Raw genomic sequence first — 18,564 nt, forward strand, 5'->3', positions numbered from 1 at the left:
ACTGTGTCCAACAGTTATTAGATCTATGAAACTGAAATAGCTGTTGCAAAAAAAACAATTTTTATAAAACAGTAAGCTTAAGATTAATAGGGGTGCCCAAACTTTTTCATATAACTGTAATTAAAGGGGGTTGAACAAGAATATCATGTGAAATGTTTAGGAATTGCAGCCATTATTCTATAAAGCCTCCTCATTTCAGAGACTCAAAAGTAATTACCGTATTTTGCGGATTATAAAACGCACTGGATTATAAGACGCACCGCAAATTTTGAGGAGAAAACTAGGATAAAATGTATTTATTTTTTTATAAAACGGCGGTGCTTCTTATAATCCATTCGTCTTATTGCTTACCGGGGGTGATGGCTGCGGTGAAGCGGGTCCCAGGGTCGCCGCTGGAGGACACAAGAGTGGAGCGTTGCTGCAGGCTGGGATGAGGGGGTGTTCGGATGTGCGGTGTGGCGCAGTGCTGCGGGTGTTCGGTGCTGCGGGAGCTCTGCCGACCTCTTGTGAAAGCCCAGAGCCCCGCAGTTACATGGTTTCCTATGCGGTGCACTGGACTTCGGGAAATTGGCTGCCAGCCAGGTACGGCGAATGTTCAGATGGAGATCTCTGCACCAAGTTCTCGGGAGATGAGATCTCGGCACCGCACCACCCATCCGAACACGCCCTCATCCCAGCCTGTGGCCGATAAGTTATATCCGCAGTATAAGACACACCCCCATTTTCCCCCCATATTTTGGGGGGGGGGGTGTCTTATAATCCGAAAAATATGGTAAATAACTTTACCATCAGTAAAATATTCTTTTTTAATATTTTGTGAAGAATCCTTTTACAGGCACTGACTGCCTGTAGTCTGGAAGCAATGTACTTCACCAAACTCTGGGTTTTCTCCTTTGTGATGCTTTTCCAGGCCTTTACTGTAGCTGACTTCAGTGGCAAGAGCCGGGCAAAGCGACAGAATTGGCACATCTAATAGATGTGCCTTTTCTGGGCAGCTGCGGGCTGCTATTTTTAGGCTGGGGGGGGCAGTATCCATGGCCCTGTAATCGCCATTACCAGCAACCACATAACCAAAGCAAACATCCAATCTACTGTTCTGGGGTGCCATGGATTTCTAACTGACCATCATTACTGAGATAAATGAGGAGGAGGCTGGGAGAGGGGAGGGCCTGTGCTATGGGTGCCATTTCCCGCCATTAGAAATAGCGGCAGCCATCTTAATTTACATAAGGAACGCGATCTTGCAGCATAGTGCAGACTCTCTTTCACCACTATTACTTTTTTGCATCCTGATTAACCCCTATTTCTGCTTATTAACCCAGCCCTTTCCTAAAAGTCAGTTACATGTGCCATCTTGTGGTCAGTTAACCCTTAGCTAACCCCTAATTGCCTGCAGGGCTAACAAGCTATCTATAATTCTATCTTCTGTCACTGCCCCCCTGATGGAGAACCCGAAAAATAAAAAAACAAGGTTAAGTAAAGGAAGTGGTAGTAGCACTAGCCGACCTTTTCTAGAGACATGGACCGAGATGTATTGCATTATAGAAAAAATGGCAGATCATTTTGCTTTCTAAGTACTGAAACTTTAGTAATCAGAACGTGGAATATAAATAGACATTTTGAAACTAATCATTCCCAGCTCTTGGAAAAAAGTGATGATGAAAGGAAGGAACACATTTCCAGGCAGCTACAACTTTATAAGAGCCAATCTAATTCCATCCTTAAATTTTTAAAAGGCTCTACAAATTTAACATCTACAAGTTTGAGCATTGCTCACTCCATAGCTCAGCATGGAAAAGCACTCAGTGAGGGAGAATTTATTAAAGAAACTCTCCTAAGATGTGCACCAGTTCTATTTCATGATATGCAGAATAAAGATGCAATTAAGAGAATATCTGAGTTACAACTCAGTAGAAATATCACAAAAGGCCGAATAATGAGACTGAATAAAAATGTACAAAATCAATTAAAGAGAGACATAAGTAATTGTAAATATTTTTTGTCCTCTCTTGATGAAACTATTGATGTCACGTCACATGCTTAGTTGGCCATTATTGGTCGATATTCTGATGGTCTTACAATGAGAGAAGAGTTGATAAAGTTAGTATCAGTGCCAACAAGTACATCAAGAAGCGAAATATGTAAGGTTGTTATACAAACACTAGATGGTGGCCCGATTCTAACGCATCGGGTATTCTAGAATATGTATGTATGTATGTATATAGCAGCCACATAGTATATAGCACAGGCCACATAGTATATAGGAGCCATGTAGTATATAGCAGACACGCAGTATATAACACAGCCACGTAGTATATAACACAGCCCACGTAATATATAGCACAGCCCACGTAATATATAGCACAGCCCACGCAGTATATAACACAGCCCACGCAGTATATAACACAGCCCACGCAGTATATAACACAGCCCACGCAGTATATAACACAGCCCACGCAGTATATAACACAGCCCACGCAGTATATAACACAGCCACGCAGTATATAACACAGCCCACGCAGTATATAACACAGGCCACGCAGTATATAATACAGGCCACATAGTATATAACAGTGGCCACGCAGTATATAACACAGCCCACGCAGTATATAGCTGCCACGCAGTATATAACACAGCCCACGTAATATATAGCACAGCCCACTCAGTATATAACACAGCCTATATAGTATATAACAGCCCACGCAGTATATAACACAGCCCACGCAGTATATAACACTGGCCACGTAGTATATAGCATCCACGCAGTATATAACACAGCTCACGTAGTATACAGCAGTGTGGGCACCATATCCCTGCGCTTAGTAACCCGATATTTACCCTGGTTACAAGTGAACACATCGCTGGATCGGCGTCACACACGTCGATCCAGCGATGATAGCGGGTGATCAGCGACGAAATAAAGTTCTGGACTTCTAGCTCAACCAGCGATATCACAGCGGGATCCAGATCACTGCTGTGTGTCAAACACAACGAGATCGCTATCCAGGACGCTGCAACGTCACGGATCGTCGTCGTTCTCGCTGCAAAGTCGCTTAGTATGAAGGTACCTTAACACTAGAGAACACAGTGAAAGGATTCAGAAGGATCTAGATGAGCTTGAACAATGGGCAGTGACTAATAGAATGGTATTTAATAGGGAGAAATGCAAGATTCTACATCTGGGCAAATTACATCTACAGAATGTGAGGAATAGAACTAACCAACCAGCACGTGTGGAAAAACACTTGGGTATACTGATAGATCACAGACTTCATACGAGTTAACAGTGTGATGTAGCAGCAAAAAAGGCAAACACAGTTCTAGGATGTATTAAGAGAAGCATAGATCACATGAAGTAATTATCCCCCTCTACTCCTACTTGGTCAGGCCTCATCTGGAATACCATGTCCAGTTCTGGGCACCACATTTTAAAAAAAGACATTGAAAAACTGGGGCAAGTTCAGAGAACAGCTACCAGGAAGGTAAACGAACTGCAGAGTATGTCCTACGAGGAACGTCTAAAGGTACCGTCACACTCAGCGACGCTGCAGCGATATAGACAACGAGCCGATCACTGCAGCGTCGCTGTTTAGGTCGCTGTAGAGACGTCAAACACAGCAGCTCCAGAACGATGCAGGAGCGATCCTGTGACGTAGCGGTGACTCACTTATCGTTCTCACAGGTCGTTAGCTCCATGTAAAACATTGCTGGCATCGTTGCTTTTGCTGTCAAACACGACGATACACGCCGACCTGACGACCAAATAAAGTTCTGGACTTCTAGCTCCGACCAGCGATATCACAGCGGGATCCAGATCGCTGCTGCGTGTCAAACACAACTAGATCGCTAACCAGGACGCTGCAACGTCACGGATCGTTGTCGTTCTCGTTGTAAAGTTGCTGAGTGTGAAGGTACCTTAAAGGATCTGGGAATGTTTAGCTTGCAAAAACGAAGGCTAAGAGATTTAATTTAACAGCTGTCTATAAAAATCTGAAGGAATGTCAGTGTAGAGGGATCATCATTGTTCTCATTTGCACATGGAAACACAAGGAGCAATGGAATGAAACTGAAAGGGAGAAGATACAGATTAGATGTTAGAAAAAAACTTTTTAACAAGGTGATCAGTGAGTGGAACAGGCTGCCACGAGAGGTGGCAAGTTTTCCTTCAATGGAAGTCTTCAAATAGAGGCTGGACAATCATCTCTTTGAGATGGTTTAGTGAATCCTGCATTGAGCAGGGGGTTGGACATGACCCTTGAGGTCCCTTCCACCCCTTAACATTCTTTGATTCAATTACCTATTTTTTTTTTTTTTCCTTTCAGTTTCAGCATGACCAGAAGAACAATCTGTGCCGTGTCTTGCCATTGGAGGAACAGCAAAGTTGGAAATGGTGGAAATATAGCAGAATGAATTTGGTGGCATTGTTTGGTTTGGGGATTATGATCTCAATTTTTCACATTGTTGTAAAGCATAAAAACACACACTAGTGTGGTCATTTAATAATGTTATGACATTATCTACCGTATTTTTCGGACTATAAGACGCACCTAGGTTTTAGAGGAGGAAATTAGGGGAAAAAAATTGAAGCAAAAAATTTGGTCAATTCTGTACTTAATATCTGGTTGATATGCTCCCCTCATCCCCATCTTGATACACAGGGCCCCTCATCCCTACCCTTGTATACATGGCCCCCTCATCCCTATCCTGGTATGCATGGCCCCCTCATCCCTATCCTGGTATGCATAGCCCCCTCATCCCTATCCTGGTAGGCATGGCCCCCCTCATCCCTATCCTAGTATGCATGGCCCCCCTCATCCCTATCCTGGTATGCATGGCCCCCCTCATCCCTATCCTGGTATGCATGGCCCCCTCATCCCTATCCTGGTATGCATGGCCCCCTCATCCCTATCCTGGTATGCATGGCCCCCTCATCCCTATCCTGGTTGAAATGGTCCCCCTCATCCCTATCCTGGCAGGAATGATTGCCCTCATCCCTATTCTAGTATGCATGGCCCCATCCTTATCCTGGTATGCAGGGCCCCCATCTTGTCCTAGATATGCGTGGCTATATCCTTATCCTGGTATGCAGGGTCCCTCACCCTCATCTCATCCTAGTATGCATGGCCCATCCCTATTCTGGTATGATTAGCCCCCATCCCAGTCCTGGTATTCATGCCCCCATCTTTATATTTGACCCCCACCCCCATCCTGGTATGCGTGGCCCCATCAGAAAGCAGCAAGCCAGCGGCTGACACTGTGCGCGCTACTGAAGAGCAACGAATACTCACTGCTCTCTGCGCATACAGTCCCGACGTGCAGAGCAGTGAGTATTCCGACAGCTGTGCTCTGCTTGTGAGCATGACATCACTGCCATTCACTGCTTACAAGCATAAAGCAGCTGTTGACAACGGAGCAAGACGCTTCGAGGGAGCGCCGGGAAGGTATTGTAATGTTTTTGGTTTTTTTTAAATGTTTTCTGATGGGGCCATGCATACCAGGATGGAGGTGGGGGCCAATAATAAGGATGGGGTCATGCATACCAGGAGGGGGGTTGGGAGTCGAGCATATCAATATGCTAGTAAAAAGAAATGAATATTCATTGCCCTCCACACCCATGGGTGTGGAATGCAGTGAATATTCATTTCTCCTTAGCAGCGGGCACAGGAGTTAGCCACAGTGGCCGGCTCCAGCCTCTTTTGACCCGCTGCTCCGCCGATGCTGCTCTCCCACCGCAGCCAGAGTCGGCCGGTACATCCGGACTATAAGACGCACCCCCCATTTTCCTCCACATATGTGGAGGAAAAAAGTGCGTCTAATTATAGTCCGAAAAATACAGTATACTCTGGAAAGGGAAGGATTCAATTGTTTGTTTTTTTGGGTTTGTTTTAGAAATTGTAAATGTTTTATGTTACCCCTTGCATCATAAATGTTAAAACAATATTTTGATGAAGTTATTGTAGCACTTATTCTTACATAAGTTTGCAATAGATGGAGGTTTCTGTATACACTGCTAGCTAATGTATGACTTAAAAATCACTATATCGTAAAGAGAAAAACTCTTCTAGAGGAAAATGTTATGTTTCATAGAATTGGTTTGAACAAATTCTCACTGAATAAAAATAAATGTCTCATCAGATGATTTACACTTTTATGTCATTTTGCATTGGGAGTTTGTCTTTTGTAAATCTGTGTTTCACATATATTTGATCTGTTTTGGGAACATGCAGTCACTGTGGGACCCTTCTTAGCGCAAAGATGTCGCAGACACTATTTACTGAGGCTTCTGAAAGGTAAAACAGAGGTAGATGGCTTCAGCTAACTGTTGACCCTCCATGGCATGATCTGGGTGTGCCAGTTAGTTGCTACAGCAGACAGTCATCTTAAGGGCTGTCCCACACGTCCAGATAATTCCGGTACCGGAATAAATCGGTACCGGAGTTATCCGTGTCCGTGTGCCTGGGAACTCACGTAGGCCATACGTGCGGCACACGTGTGCCGCCCGTATGGCGAGTGGGTACCACACGGAGCGTGTGGTACCCACGCGTGTGGTACCCTGCATCGTGCTGAAGCCGCGATTCATATGTTCCCTGCAGCAGCTTTTGCTGCAGAGAAAATATGAATAATAGTGTTTAAAATAAAGATCTATGTGTCCGCCGCCCCCACCCCCACCCCCTGTGCGCCCCCCCCCCCTGCTGGTCAGAAAATACTTACCCGCCTCCCTCGCTGCTTCCTGGTCTGGCCGCGGCTTCTAGTGTATGCGGTCACGTGGGGCCGATCATTTACAGTCATGAATATGTGGCTCCACCTCCCATAGGGACGGAGCCGGCTATTCATGATTGTAAATGAGCGGCCCCACGTGACCGCATACAGTAGGAGGCGCGGGGCAGAGAGGAAGGAGTGACAGCCAACGTGGGAGCGGGTGAGTATTTTCTGAACAGCGGGGGGGCGCACAGGGGGTGGGAGGGCGGGGGACACATAGATCTTTATTTTAAACACTATTATTCATATTTTCTCTGCAGCAAACGCTGCTGCAGGGAACATATGAATCGCGGCTTCAGCACCATGTGGGGGGGACAGCGCTTACTGTAGGGCTGTCTCCTGCACGCACACGGACCCCAGACGGAGAACGTCCGTGTGTGGTCCGTGTTTTACACGGACCCATTGACTTTAATGGGTCCGTGTAATACGTGCGCTCCCACGAACCCTGACATGTCTCCGTGTTTGGCACACGGAGACACAGTCCGCAAAAAATCAATGACATCTGAACAGATGCATTGATTTTTATGGGTCTACGTGTGTCAGTGTCTCCGGTACGTGAGGAAACTGTCACCTCACGTACCGGAGCCACTGACGTGTGAAACCGGCCTAACAGTGGCCCAGAACTGCCATCTTGGAACTGCAATTAGAAGCCTGTCAGTATTTGTCTCACAGGCAAATAAACTGCAAATACAAAAGCTTGTATCAGCTATCAAGACCACCAGTGGTGACGTACCCAGGTGAGCCTAACAGAAAAAAAGTACGGTAATAAAATGTTAAAAGAAATTTAAAAACATGCAAAAAGTTCTCCTTATAAAATGCTTTTACATAGAAAAAGGAAAAAAATGTACAAATCATTGGTGTTATTGTGTGCAAAAAACTCAATTATCTTATTTTTTTTAATGTGAAAGGTGAATGCCGTAAAACAAAAAATTAGAAACCATTCCAGAATTGCTGTTTTTGCTTCTGCTTTCCAAAAATGTAAGAGCACATTAGTCTTCTATAACCCACAATGGTGCAATTAACAACCAACAGTTGTTCATTCAGAAATCAACCCCCACACATTTATACTTCTCTGTCAGCATGCTATGCTTTTCAGTGCAGCAAGATAAAAAGAATACTTTCTATTTGAAGGGGGTTTTTTTTATTAGTATTATGCACAAGTTAAAGGGAACCTGTCACCACGTTTTTGGAAGATGGGATAAAAATAGCGTTAAATAGGGGCAGAGGTGGGCGTTACATTAGTGTGTTTGTTATGCGTTTATTACCCACCTAAGTTGCCGAAATACCTTTGCAAAGTCTCCGTTTTCGCCTGTCAATCAGGCTAGTCTGGTCAGATGGGCGTTGTCTTCCCCCAGATTTTGCGTAGTTTTCCGTTGGTGGCGTAGTGGTGTGCGCATGCCCAAGGTCCCGAATCCTCTGCCAGGGGATTTCAAAGAGCGCGGTGTCCGTTATTGCATTGGTGATCGGTGGGCGCGGCCATCTTCCTTTGGCCGCGCGTGCGCAGAAGCGGCGCTCTGCTGGCCGCGGCATCAGGAAAATGGCCGCGGGATGCCGCGCGTGCGCAGATGGATATCGCGGCGGCCATTTTCCTGAAGCCGCGGCCAGCAGAGCGCCGCGGCAAGCAGAGCGCCGCTTCTGCGCACGCGCGGCCAAAGGAAGATGGCCGCGCCCACCGATCACCAATGCAATAACGGACACCGCGCTCTTTGAAATCCCCTGGCAGAGGATTCGGGACCTTGGGCATGCGCACACCACTACGCCACCAACGGAAAACTACGCAAAATCTGGGGGAAGACAACGCCCATCTGACCAGACCAGCCTGATTGACAGGCGAAAACGGAGACTTTGCAAAGGTATTTCGGCAACTTAGGTGGGTAATAAACGCATAACAAACACTCTAATGTAACGCCCACCTCTGCCCCTATTTAACGCTATTTTTATCCCATCTTCCAAAAACGTGGTGACAGGTTCCCTTTAATATATTTTATTAACCCCTTCCCGACTGAGATTTTCTGTTTTTGTACTTTGATTTTTTTCCTCCCCTTTTTCCATAACTTTGAATCTTTCTTTTGATATGAGGTATTGTTTTTTTCTGGGATAAGTTGTATTTGTTAACAACACCTTCTATTTTATCACGCGATGGAATTTTTTTTCCAATTTTCTATTGCAAGTGTGGTAAAATTGCGAAAAAAGTATAATTTGAGTTACAGTAAAATGGATCTGGTAGTATGATTCTCCAGGTCAACGTTATTATGGCAATACCAATATCGAGTGGGGGGAGTGAGAAGCATCAACATTTTTCTCCACTGACCGAAACATATTGCCTGTTCACACCCCTGCTCCCACTCAGTGTTATCTATCTGCTATCTTGTAATTACGATCAGTCTCAGGGTGTCAAAAATTATAGTACTGGAGAATGACACCATCTGACAACCTTCTCAACTGCATTGCTTGTACAGCACATCAACTGTTGTGAAACTGCCTTCCTGCTATCTGATTTTGGTTTGATGTAGCAGAGTAGTAAGTGATGATGACATGGGTAGTGATGAGCGAATGTGCTCGGATAACGTCTTATCTGAGCATGCTCGAATGTTATTCGGGCATCTGGGAGTGCTCATATGTTATGTTCGAGTCCATATGGCTGCATGATTTCCGGTTATTAGACGGCTTCAACACATGTGGGCATTGCCTGTTTGTTAGGGAATCCTCGCATGTGTTCCAGCTGTCTAACAGATGCAAATCATGCAGCCACAGGGACTCAAACATATAATACGAGCACTCCCAGATGCTCATATAATGCCTGAGCATGCTCAGATAACACGTTATCCGAGCACGTTCGCGCATCACAAATTTCTCAGTCCCCCATGACAGCACCACCAGAGCGAGAGGGGATCCGCCCTTCAGGGACAGGAAACCTACAGGATAAAAGGGCGGTACCTCTCCCCTGCATCAGTTTTGGTTTCCTGTCCCTGACGGGGAACCTACTAAGATGGTACCTGAAGAGCTCCGAAACTTTCAACGAAGGATCCGAAGCCGGCGAGTCCGAGTCCTGACAGCGGGGATGCCCCTGTCACAGCTGGTGCGGTGTCCAAAGAGCCACTGCTGGGACCGAGGGGTCTGGAGCATGGGCGAGGGGGAGCACAGCCGCCATTCCGGATAGGAGATAGGGGCTACCACGATTGCACGCACGAGGAGTTCCAAGATGGCGTCGACACCGGAAATGGTAATAGACTTCCGGTTCGGGGCGGGCGCGTGCGCATTGAATACAGAGGGTGTACCAAGATGGCCGCCGCCCCGGATCTATATGCTGCATTTCCGGGTCATTTGACATGCGCAGAGGAAAAAAAAAGAAGAGGAAATTGCGCTTCCCTCAGCGACGCAGCCACAGGGGGAGGGGCTAATAGGCCCAAAATTTAAAAAGCGGTGGATCGAGGAGCTCCTTGCTGCATGCCATCCCAAGGGTACACCATGGAAGACAGCGACCAGCAGCTCCAACCACCGCCGCAGAAACAAGATGTACAGAAAAAACGAGCTCCTGACGCCTCTCGGAGTTCTAGGTCCCGCAGTCATTCCACACAGCGCAGCAACAGCTCCAGCGTGGTTGAACAGCTACCAACTACGGACCCTTCGCTACAGGACCTACCCCTCCTTCAGAACCAGTACCTGTGGTTGCGTCAGATTGGTAAGTGATCTTCGTGAAAGTTCACTTTTGTAATGGGGTTCCCTCTTCTCCTTTTATCTTAGGCAAGGAAAAGAACGGGGAAAACAAAACACAGAACCTGCACCTTGTGCGAAAAAGCTTTACCACAAACCTGGGATAAGAAGCTGTGTGACTCTTGTATAGGACGAGTCCTCTGTGAGGAAGCCCCAAATTTTGCCTCAGAGTTACGATCCGTAATTAAGTCAGAGGTAGAAACTGCGTTTAACTCTCTTAAAGGAGGAGGGAAAGTTAAAAGGAAGGAACTTACTGCTTTCCCTCATTCTGATTCTTCTAGCTCCGAGAGTGGGGACTCAGACACACAGGACTCCTCTCTTTCCTCCTCGGATAATGATAATAAGAGTGGAGGAGGTCATTGCTTCCCCCTAGATGAAGTTGACGCACTTGTTAAGGCAGTAAGGTCGACTATGGGGGTGTTGGACCCTCGTCCTGACAAAACGGTACAAGATATAATGTTTGGAGGACTAGGCCAAAAAAAGCGTAACGTTTTTCCCCTTAATGAGAACATCCAAGCATTAATTAAAAAAGAGTGGGAAAAACCAGAGAGAAAGAACTCATCGGTCCCCTCTATTAAAAGAAAATATCCCTTTGAAGAGGAGGCTTCCACTTCATGGAATTAAGCCCCCAAACTCGAAGTTGCGTTGGCGAAAGCATCTAAAAAATTCGCACTACCCTTTGAGGACATGGGAACTCTGAAAGATCCTCTTGATAAAAGAGCAGATACCTTCCTTAAAGGGGCCTGGGAGTCAGCAGGAGGATGTTTAAGACCAGTAGTAGCAGCTGCTTGCACGTCACGATCCCTATTGATTTGGGTTGACAGCTTAGAAAAACAGCTGAGGGATGGGGTGCCTAGGAATAAAGTGTTAGAGTCTATCCCTATGATAAGAGGAGCAGCAGCTTTTTTAGCAGATCCATCCACCAACTCAATTAAACTGTCATCCAAATCTGCAGCCCTTTCGAATGCGGCCCGAAGGACATTATAGCTAAAGAGTTGGCCAGGTGACCTACAAACTTAACAAAAGCTTTCTTCAATCCCATGCGATGGCAAGTTTATTTTCGGAGAGACTTTGGACGATATCTTGCAGAAAGCGGGTGACAAGAAGAAAGGGTTCCCTAACCTGGCCCCACCATTCACTAGACGGCCCTTTCGGAATAGAAAATTCTTTAGGAAAAGACCACTGAGGGAGCAGAACAGATGGGATGAAGGGAAAAGAGGAGTCAAGGGGTTCCTCTTTGGTAATTCCTTGCGGGATAGGAAACCCCCCCCCCCCCCCCCAAATGACAACTCCCCCAGGGTGGGAGGGAGGTTATCTCAGTTTCTCCCGGCCTGGGAGAAAATTTCAACCAGCCCTTGGATACTAAACTTAATAAGATTGTGGATTCAAATAGACTTCCTATCCCTACCTCCCCAAAACTACGTGGTGACACCGCTGAGGTCCTCTCCTCAACAACAAGAAGCCCTAGAACTGGAAATTATAAAACTAATAGACAAAGCTGTCATTAAGGAAGTCCCCCCTCTGGAGAGAGGGAAGGGATTTTACTCCCCATTATTTCTGGTTCCCAAGCCGGCCGGGTCCTTCCGGACTATAATAAACTTACGGAAGTTAAACACTTATGTAAGGAACCAGAGATTCAAAATGGAGTCAATATAGTCAACAATCAAAAACCTGTTTCCAAACTGTTTTATGAAAGTACTGGATCTCAGCGACGCGTATTATCACGTTCCCATTCACAAGAACTCTCAAAAATTCCTCAGACTAGCAGTGGTCATGAAAGGAGAATTAAGGGAATACCAATACAGAGCTCTTCCCTTTGGCATATCAATTGCACCCCGCATTTTTACCAAACTGATAGCGGAGATGATGGCCCATCTGAGAGAGAAAGACATTTTAATAGTCCCTTACTTGGACGACTTTCTGATTGTGAGCAACTCGGCTCAGCTCTGCCGACAACAATGCGACAGAGTGATAGATACTCTAAAAAAAACTTAGGCTGGCTTGTAAACCTTCAAAAATCAAAACTAGAACCAACCAGGGTTCAGGAATTCTTGGGTCTCGCCTTGGACTCTGTTTCTCAAGAATGTCGTCTCCCAGTCAAGAAAAGACAAAAGATAATAAATCTAGTATCAGAAGCTCGTTTAAACCCTTCCATGACTCTGAGAAAGGCAATGTCATTACTGGGGTCCCTCTCTGCTTGCCTTCCAGCAGTTCAGTGGGCACAACTCCACACGAGACATCTCCAGTGGAACATTCTAAGAAACCAGGTTACACTAAGGGGACGTTTAGAAAGTCACATGACTCTAAGTTTAAATACTATTCAGTCCCTAACTTGGTGGATGAATCCCAACAACCTGTCAATAGGGATTCCCTGGGTGATAGAGGTATCAGATAGTCACCACAGATGCAAGTCCCACAGGGTGGGGAGCTCACCTGGACAACTGGGTCACTCAGGGGGTATGGACAGGTCAGGAACACGGGGCTTCCTCAAACCAAAAAGAACTGTGGGCAGTGAGTCGTGCATTACTATTTTTCCTAAGCAAATTACAAGGACATCATGTTCGAGTATTTTCGGACAACAGAGTAGTGGTAGCCTACCTAAACCACCAAGGGGGGAGACCAGATCTCAAACACTAATGAAAACCACCTCCGAAATTTTCAGCCCAGCAGAGAACAACCTCTTATCCCTTTCGGCCCTACATATAAAAGGTGTAGAGGACCAGAAAGCGGACTTCCTGAGCCGTACCCAATTAAAACTAGGAGAATGGTCTCTAAATCAGTACATCTTCAACAAAATTACAGATCTGTGGGGAATCCCTGTAATAGACCTCTTTGCCAATATGCACAACAGAAAAGTGAAAACATTTTGTTCCTTAGACCCCAGGGGGAACCCTCATGCTGTAGATGCATTCACGATTCCTTGGACACAGAGTCTTACGTATGCTTTTCCTCCAACTATCCTCATTCCAGCAGTTCTGCGAAAAGTCAGACAGGACAGGTCCAGGCTCATCCTAATAGCCCCCTTCCGGCCCAAGAGGGCCTGGTTCTCCTGGCTGAGGATGCTATCGGTCACGGATCCCTGGGTTCTTCCGGACCTCCTATCACAGGGACCGGTGTTAACAGAATCCCCGTTTGAGCCTACAGAATCAATACCCCTTAAAATTCTATCACTTAAGACTGCCCTCCTGATAGCCCTAACATCGGCCTGCAGAATAAGTGATCTCCGATCCCTGTCTGCAAACCCTCCCTTTACACAAATCCTGGATGATAAGGTTGTACTAAAAACAGACCCTGTCTATCTACCAAAAGTAGCGTCCACATTCCATAGGTCTCAGGAAATAATCCTTCCTTCTGTCCAGACCCTAGAAATAAGAAAGAAGAAAAGTTCCACACATTAGATGTGAGAAGGTGTCTAGTTCAGTATATAAATTCCACCCAGCAGCATAGGAAGGAAGGGTCTCTTTTTATCTGCTTCCAGGGACCCAGGAAAGGACTCAGAGCCTCTAAAGGCACTATGGCACGTTGGATAACAGATGCGATAGCCTTGTTCCGCAGGGACTGAAGGCCCACTCTACAAGGGCTATGGCAACCTCCTGGGCTGAAAGGTCAGAGGTACCATTAGATCAAATCTGTAAGGCGTCCACCTTGTCATCCCCTACAACCTTCTTTAGACACTACCGCTTAGACCTAGCCTCTTCATCTGACGTAACCTTCGGAAGAAGGGTCCTGCAGGCTGTGGTCCCTCCCTAAGCAACAATCTCTGCAATTCTCTCTGGAGGTTCTGTCATGGGGGACTGCGAAAGCGTAGTTACTTACCGATAACGGTATTTCTCAGAGCCCATGACAGCACCTGCTTATTCCCCCCCTCATCACGTGTGCGGTGAGCACATTCCTATGTACGAAGTGTGTTTTTTCTCTATAGACCCGATGTTCACTTGTTAAGCAATATGATAAAGTTGTATATTTTTTGTTGTGACTAACCTGGAGGACCTCCGATGCTCTGTAAACAAACTGATGCAGGGGAGAGGTACCGCCCTTTTATCCTGTAGGTTTCCTGTCCCTGAAGGGCAGATCCCCTCTCTCTGGTGGTGCTGTCATGGGCTCTGAGAAATACCGTTATCGGTAAGTAACTATGCTTTTGGGTAAACAGCACAGGAGTGAGGACTTGTAAATTCATATCATAGACAATGTACTGTAAAAGCAATATACAGCAAACAGATACAGTAATATCAAAGATTTTGGGCCCCTGGTTTGTGAACAGAAAAAAAATGAAATTATGCAGTAGCTTGGTCTGTTTTATAGACCAAACATGCGTACAGGGCTACAAGCAGCCAGTCATATCCACAATTGGAGGACATAACAGGCCTATTTTATCAATAGGCGTCTGAACTCTGCCTAAAGGTACCTTCACACTAAACGACTTTGCAACGAGAAAGACAACGATCCGTGACGTTGCAGCGTCCTGAATAGCGATATCGTTGTGTTTGACACGCAGCAGCGATCAGGATCCTGCTGTGATATCGCTGGTCGTTGCTGAAAGTCCAGAACTTTATTTGGTCGTCAGATCGGCGTGTATCGTCGTGTTTGACAGCAAAAGCAACGATGCTAGCAATGTTTTACAATGGTAACCAGGGTAAATATCGGGTTACTAAGCGCAGGGCCGCGCTTAGTAACCCGATATTTACCCTGGTTACCATTGTAAAAGTAAAAAAAAAACACTACATACTCACCCTCTGATGTCTGTCACGTCCCCCGGCGTCCGCGCTGCTGCTCAGAGCTTCCTGCACTGAATGTGTCAGTGCCGGCCGTAAAGCAAAGCACAGCGGTGACGTCACCGCTGTGCTTTAGGGCCGGCGCTTACACAGTGCAGGGAAGCTGAAGGCGAGGGACGCGACAGACACGGCAATGTAAGTATGTAGTGTTTGGGTTTTTTTACATTTACACTGGTAACCAGGGTAAACATCGGGTTACTAAGCGCGGCCCTGCTCTTAGTAACCCGATGTTTACCCTGGTTACCCGGGGACTTCGGCATAGTTGGTCGCTGGAGAGCTGTCTGTGTGACAGCTCTCCAGCGACCACACAGCGACGCTGCAGCGATCGGCATCGTTGTCGATATCGCTGCAGCGTCGCTTAATGTGACGGTACCTTAAAGAAGTTGTCCACTACTATAACCTTTTTTTTTTTTTTTCATAAATCTTGCTATTATGGGCCACTGAAAACATCTACTGTGTTTATTTTAGCAATATTACCTTTTATCATGCTGTAGCAGCACATCTTTAGTGCTGGATTCAGCTCTCATGGGGTTAATCGACAACTTCCATTCTCCTGAGTTACTGTGCTCTAATACTACAAGTTCCATGATGCATTGCACTGCTACTAAGCACGAACCTACCACACCCACTCCAAAACACACCCCAACCCCTCCCTCCTCTAGCTTCAGAAAGATTTGTGATGTCATTTCTGTCCAACCTCCTCTTTTACATTTGTCCAACCCACACTCCATTACACACAGATAAATGGACAGATAGATAGATAGATAGATACAGAGATAGATAGATATGGGATAGATAGATAGATAGATAGATAGATAGATAGATAGATAGATAGATAGATAGATACAGATATATCTATATATCTATGTCTATTTCCATAGGTATGTCCATATCCATGTTTCTAAACCCCTTCACCCCCTGGAGCTTTTTTGTTTTCGTTTATCGCTCCCCTTCTTTCCAGAGCCATAATTTTTCCGTCAATATGGCCATGTGATCTTTTGCGGGACAAGTTCTACTTTTGAATGACATCATTGGTTTTACCATGTCGTGTAGCAGAAAATGTGAAAAAATTTCAAAGTGCAATGAAATGGCAAAAAAGTGCAATCCCACACTTGTTTTTTGCTTGGCTTTTTTGCTAGGTTCACTAAATGCTAAGGCTGTGTGCACCCGTTGCGGATCTGATTGCAGATCCGCAGCATTTTTTTGTAAGTCTATGGGAGCCGCAGACTTGTTGTGCACATGCTGCGGAAAAAGCCGCACCAAAACCACACCAAGAACTGCATCAAAACTGCACCAAAAACTATCAAAACCGCACCAAAACTGCACCAGGTTTTGATGCAGTTTTTGGTGCAGTTTTGAGGCAGTTTTTGGTGCAGTTTTGATGCTTTTTTTGGTGCGGTTTATGCGCAGTTTTAATGCCGTTTTTGGAAATAAGTAAATAAACGGAAAATGTGCATGATTTGAATGGAAGTGCAGCGCCCCAGAGTCCTGGTCGTTGCAGTACTGTGGCTCCGCCGCTAAGGGGGGCTATGGTACGTCTGATGGCACTGAAGGAGTTCATCTGACCAGGTATCACATACACCAATACATTTCACAGTCGGGCCTCCAGGGGGAGCTAAGGGTACTATTCATTAGGCCACTCCTCACATACTGGTAAAACTGGGGGTCAGGCAGGAAGTTAGAGAGAACGCTGACTGGGTTGGAACCAGGCAACACCTTGTGGCAGAGGGTGTTGTAGGGGAAGATTCGGAGGGGTCCCTGTCAGGGGTGGGATCCTGACAGAGGCCTAGCAATCAGAGAGAACATTACGGGACCGCGCCTGCACGATATAGCGGCGGTACCCCAAGGAAGGACAAGAAGGGAGATTTATTGTGCTGAGTGAGAAACGAGATCAACGCAACTAGGAGAATACCAGTAGGAGTCGTGCTGTAAGAACGAGGCAACATCCTATTGAGGCGCATAACCGGTGGCCGGAACGCCGAGGAAGTATAGAGCTCCAAGCCAAACTTCGAACCTACGGCAGGACAGTCAGCAGTCAGTCTCAGGCGGGCTGTCTCACACAGACCCAGGAAGACACAGGGGGGTAACAACAGGAGAGGGGTGACGATAGAGCCCAGGAAGAACCTCCGAGCCTCCCCGTCATACGGGTGCGTCCTAACCGTAAGATCAGGGGGGACGTAGAAGAACATCAGAATCGAGTTGTGAGGGAACACGAGAAACAGACACAACAGTTGTGGGGTACTATTCCGTAAGCACAGCAGGGAAGGACCACAACACACGAGCGCTAGCAGGTAGGCACAGATTTCCACCTGCGAAGGGAACTCTGAAGGTGCCATCGGACCGGCCGGACTTGCGCAGCCCTGTTAACCGTATTCCGGATTGAGGACAGAAGCCTTCAGTAAAGAGGTAAAGAGACTGCAACCTGGTGTCCTCGTTATTTACTGCACCGCACCTCCACCACCATCAACATCTATTATTGTACGCCCCTCAGCAGGGTCACGGACCGGGCCTAGCCACCGTGACAACCCCAGAGCAGAGACTCAGAGGCCCGGTACCGGGTATCCCTCGGCCCTGCGGCAGTGGGGGCGCTACAACTTGGCGTCACGAACAGGATCTACTTAAGCCTGAAGAATCAGGTCATGTGTGCCTTGGAACTGTGATTTATTGTGCTTGGACTGTGACTTATTGCAAAGACTGTATTGCCACTTGTCGCCAGAAGTTCCCGCCAAAACCGCCGCCATTACAGCGCTGAGGAGAGCGCAGGAGAAGAAGAGGGGCGTGGAGTGGGCGTAGACAAGCTGAAGAGCGCGAAAGACAATGGCCGCCCAGTCTAAATATTTCGGCCCCTTGAGGACGTGTCCGTCAGCAGCCGAGATCCGCCTCCTGATCCTCAATGGTGGGCAGAGACAAAGAAAGCGAAACCGCCCACGAAGGAGAGAGCGGGAAAAGGACCAGGAAGAAGAAGTCAGCGACATGGAGGACGCCATGGCCAGCCGCCCGGAGCCGGAGCGTGGGGTCAGAGCCGAGGACTCTGTTGTGAACTATACTTTTTGGCTCCCTCTTGTGGTCACTAGTGATTTGGCACTTGGATTGTCTTTTACCAGGTTGGTGCTCACCTGCTTCGTTAGGCCTGGGATGTTGCTTTTTAAACTTCCTGGATTCTCAGTCCAGTGCCTGGCATCGTTGTAATCAGTTCACTTCTGTTTGCTCCTGTCTTCAGGTCCTGGTTCTTTGCAAGATAAGCTAAGTCCTGCTTTCGTACTCTTGATCATTTGCATTGTTCATATTTTTTGTCCAGCTTGTACAATATGTGATTCCT

At 46.6% G+C, this 18,564-nt stretch overlaps 1 protein-coding gene across 3 annotated transcripts in view; it reads left to right on the forward strand.

Moving 5' to 3' along the window:
• ASZ1 (ankyrin repeat, SAM and basic leucine zipper domain containing 1) overlaps nt 1–6,128 on the forward strand; it is a 302,090-nt gene extending 295,962 nt beyond the window's left edge. For all 3 annotated transcript variants that reach the window (XM_077265006.1, XM_077265005.1, XM_077265007.1), the window contains one exon: nt 4,323–6,128. In XM_077265006.1, coding sequence (XP_077121121.1) covers nt 4,323–4,487 — 165 coding nt within the window. In that variant the 3' untranslated portion in view covers nt 4,488–6,128. The remainder of the gene's footprint in view (nt 1–4,322) is intronic.
• Nucleotides 6,129–18,564: the final 12,436 nt, after the last annotated feature.

The sequence above is a fragment of the Ranitomeya variabilis genome, chromosome 5 (genome assembly GCF_051348905.1).
Source record: "Ranitomeya variabilis isolate aRanVar5 chromosome 5, aRanVar5.hap1, whole genome shotgun sequence".
Classification (NCBI taxonomy): Eukaryota; Metazoa; Chordata; class Amphibia; order Anura; family Dendrobatidae; genus Ranitomeya; species Ranitomeya variabilis.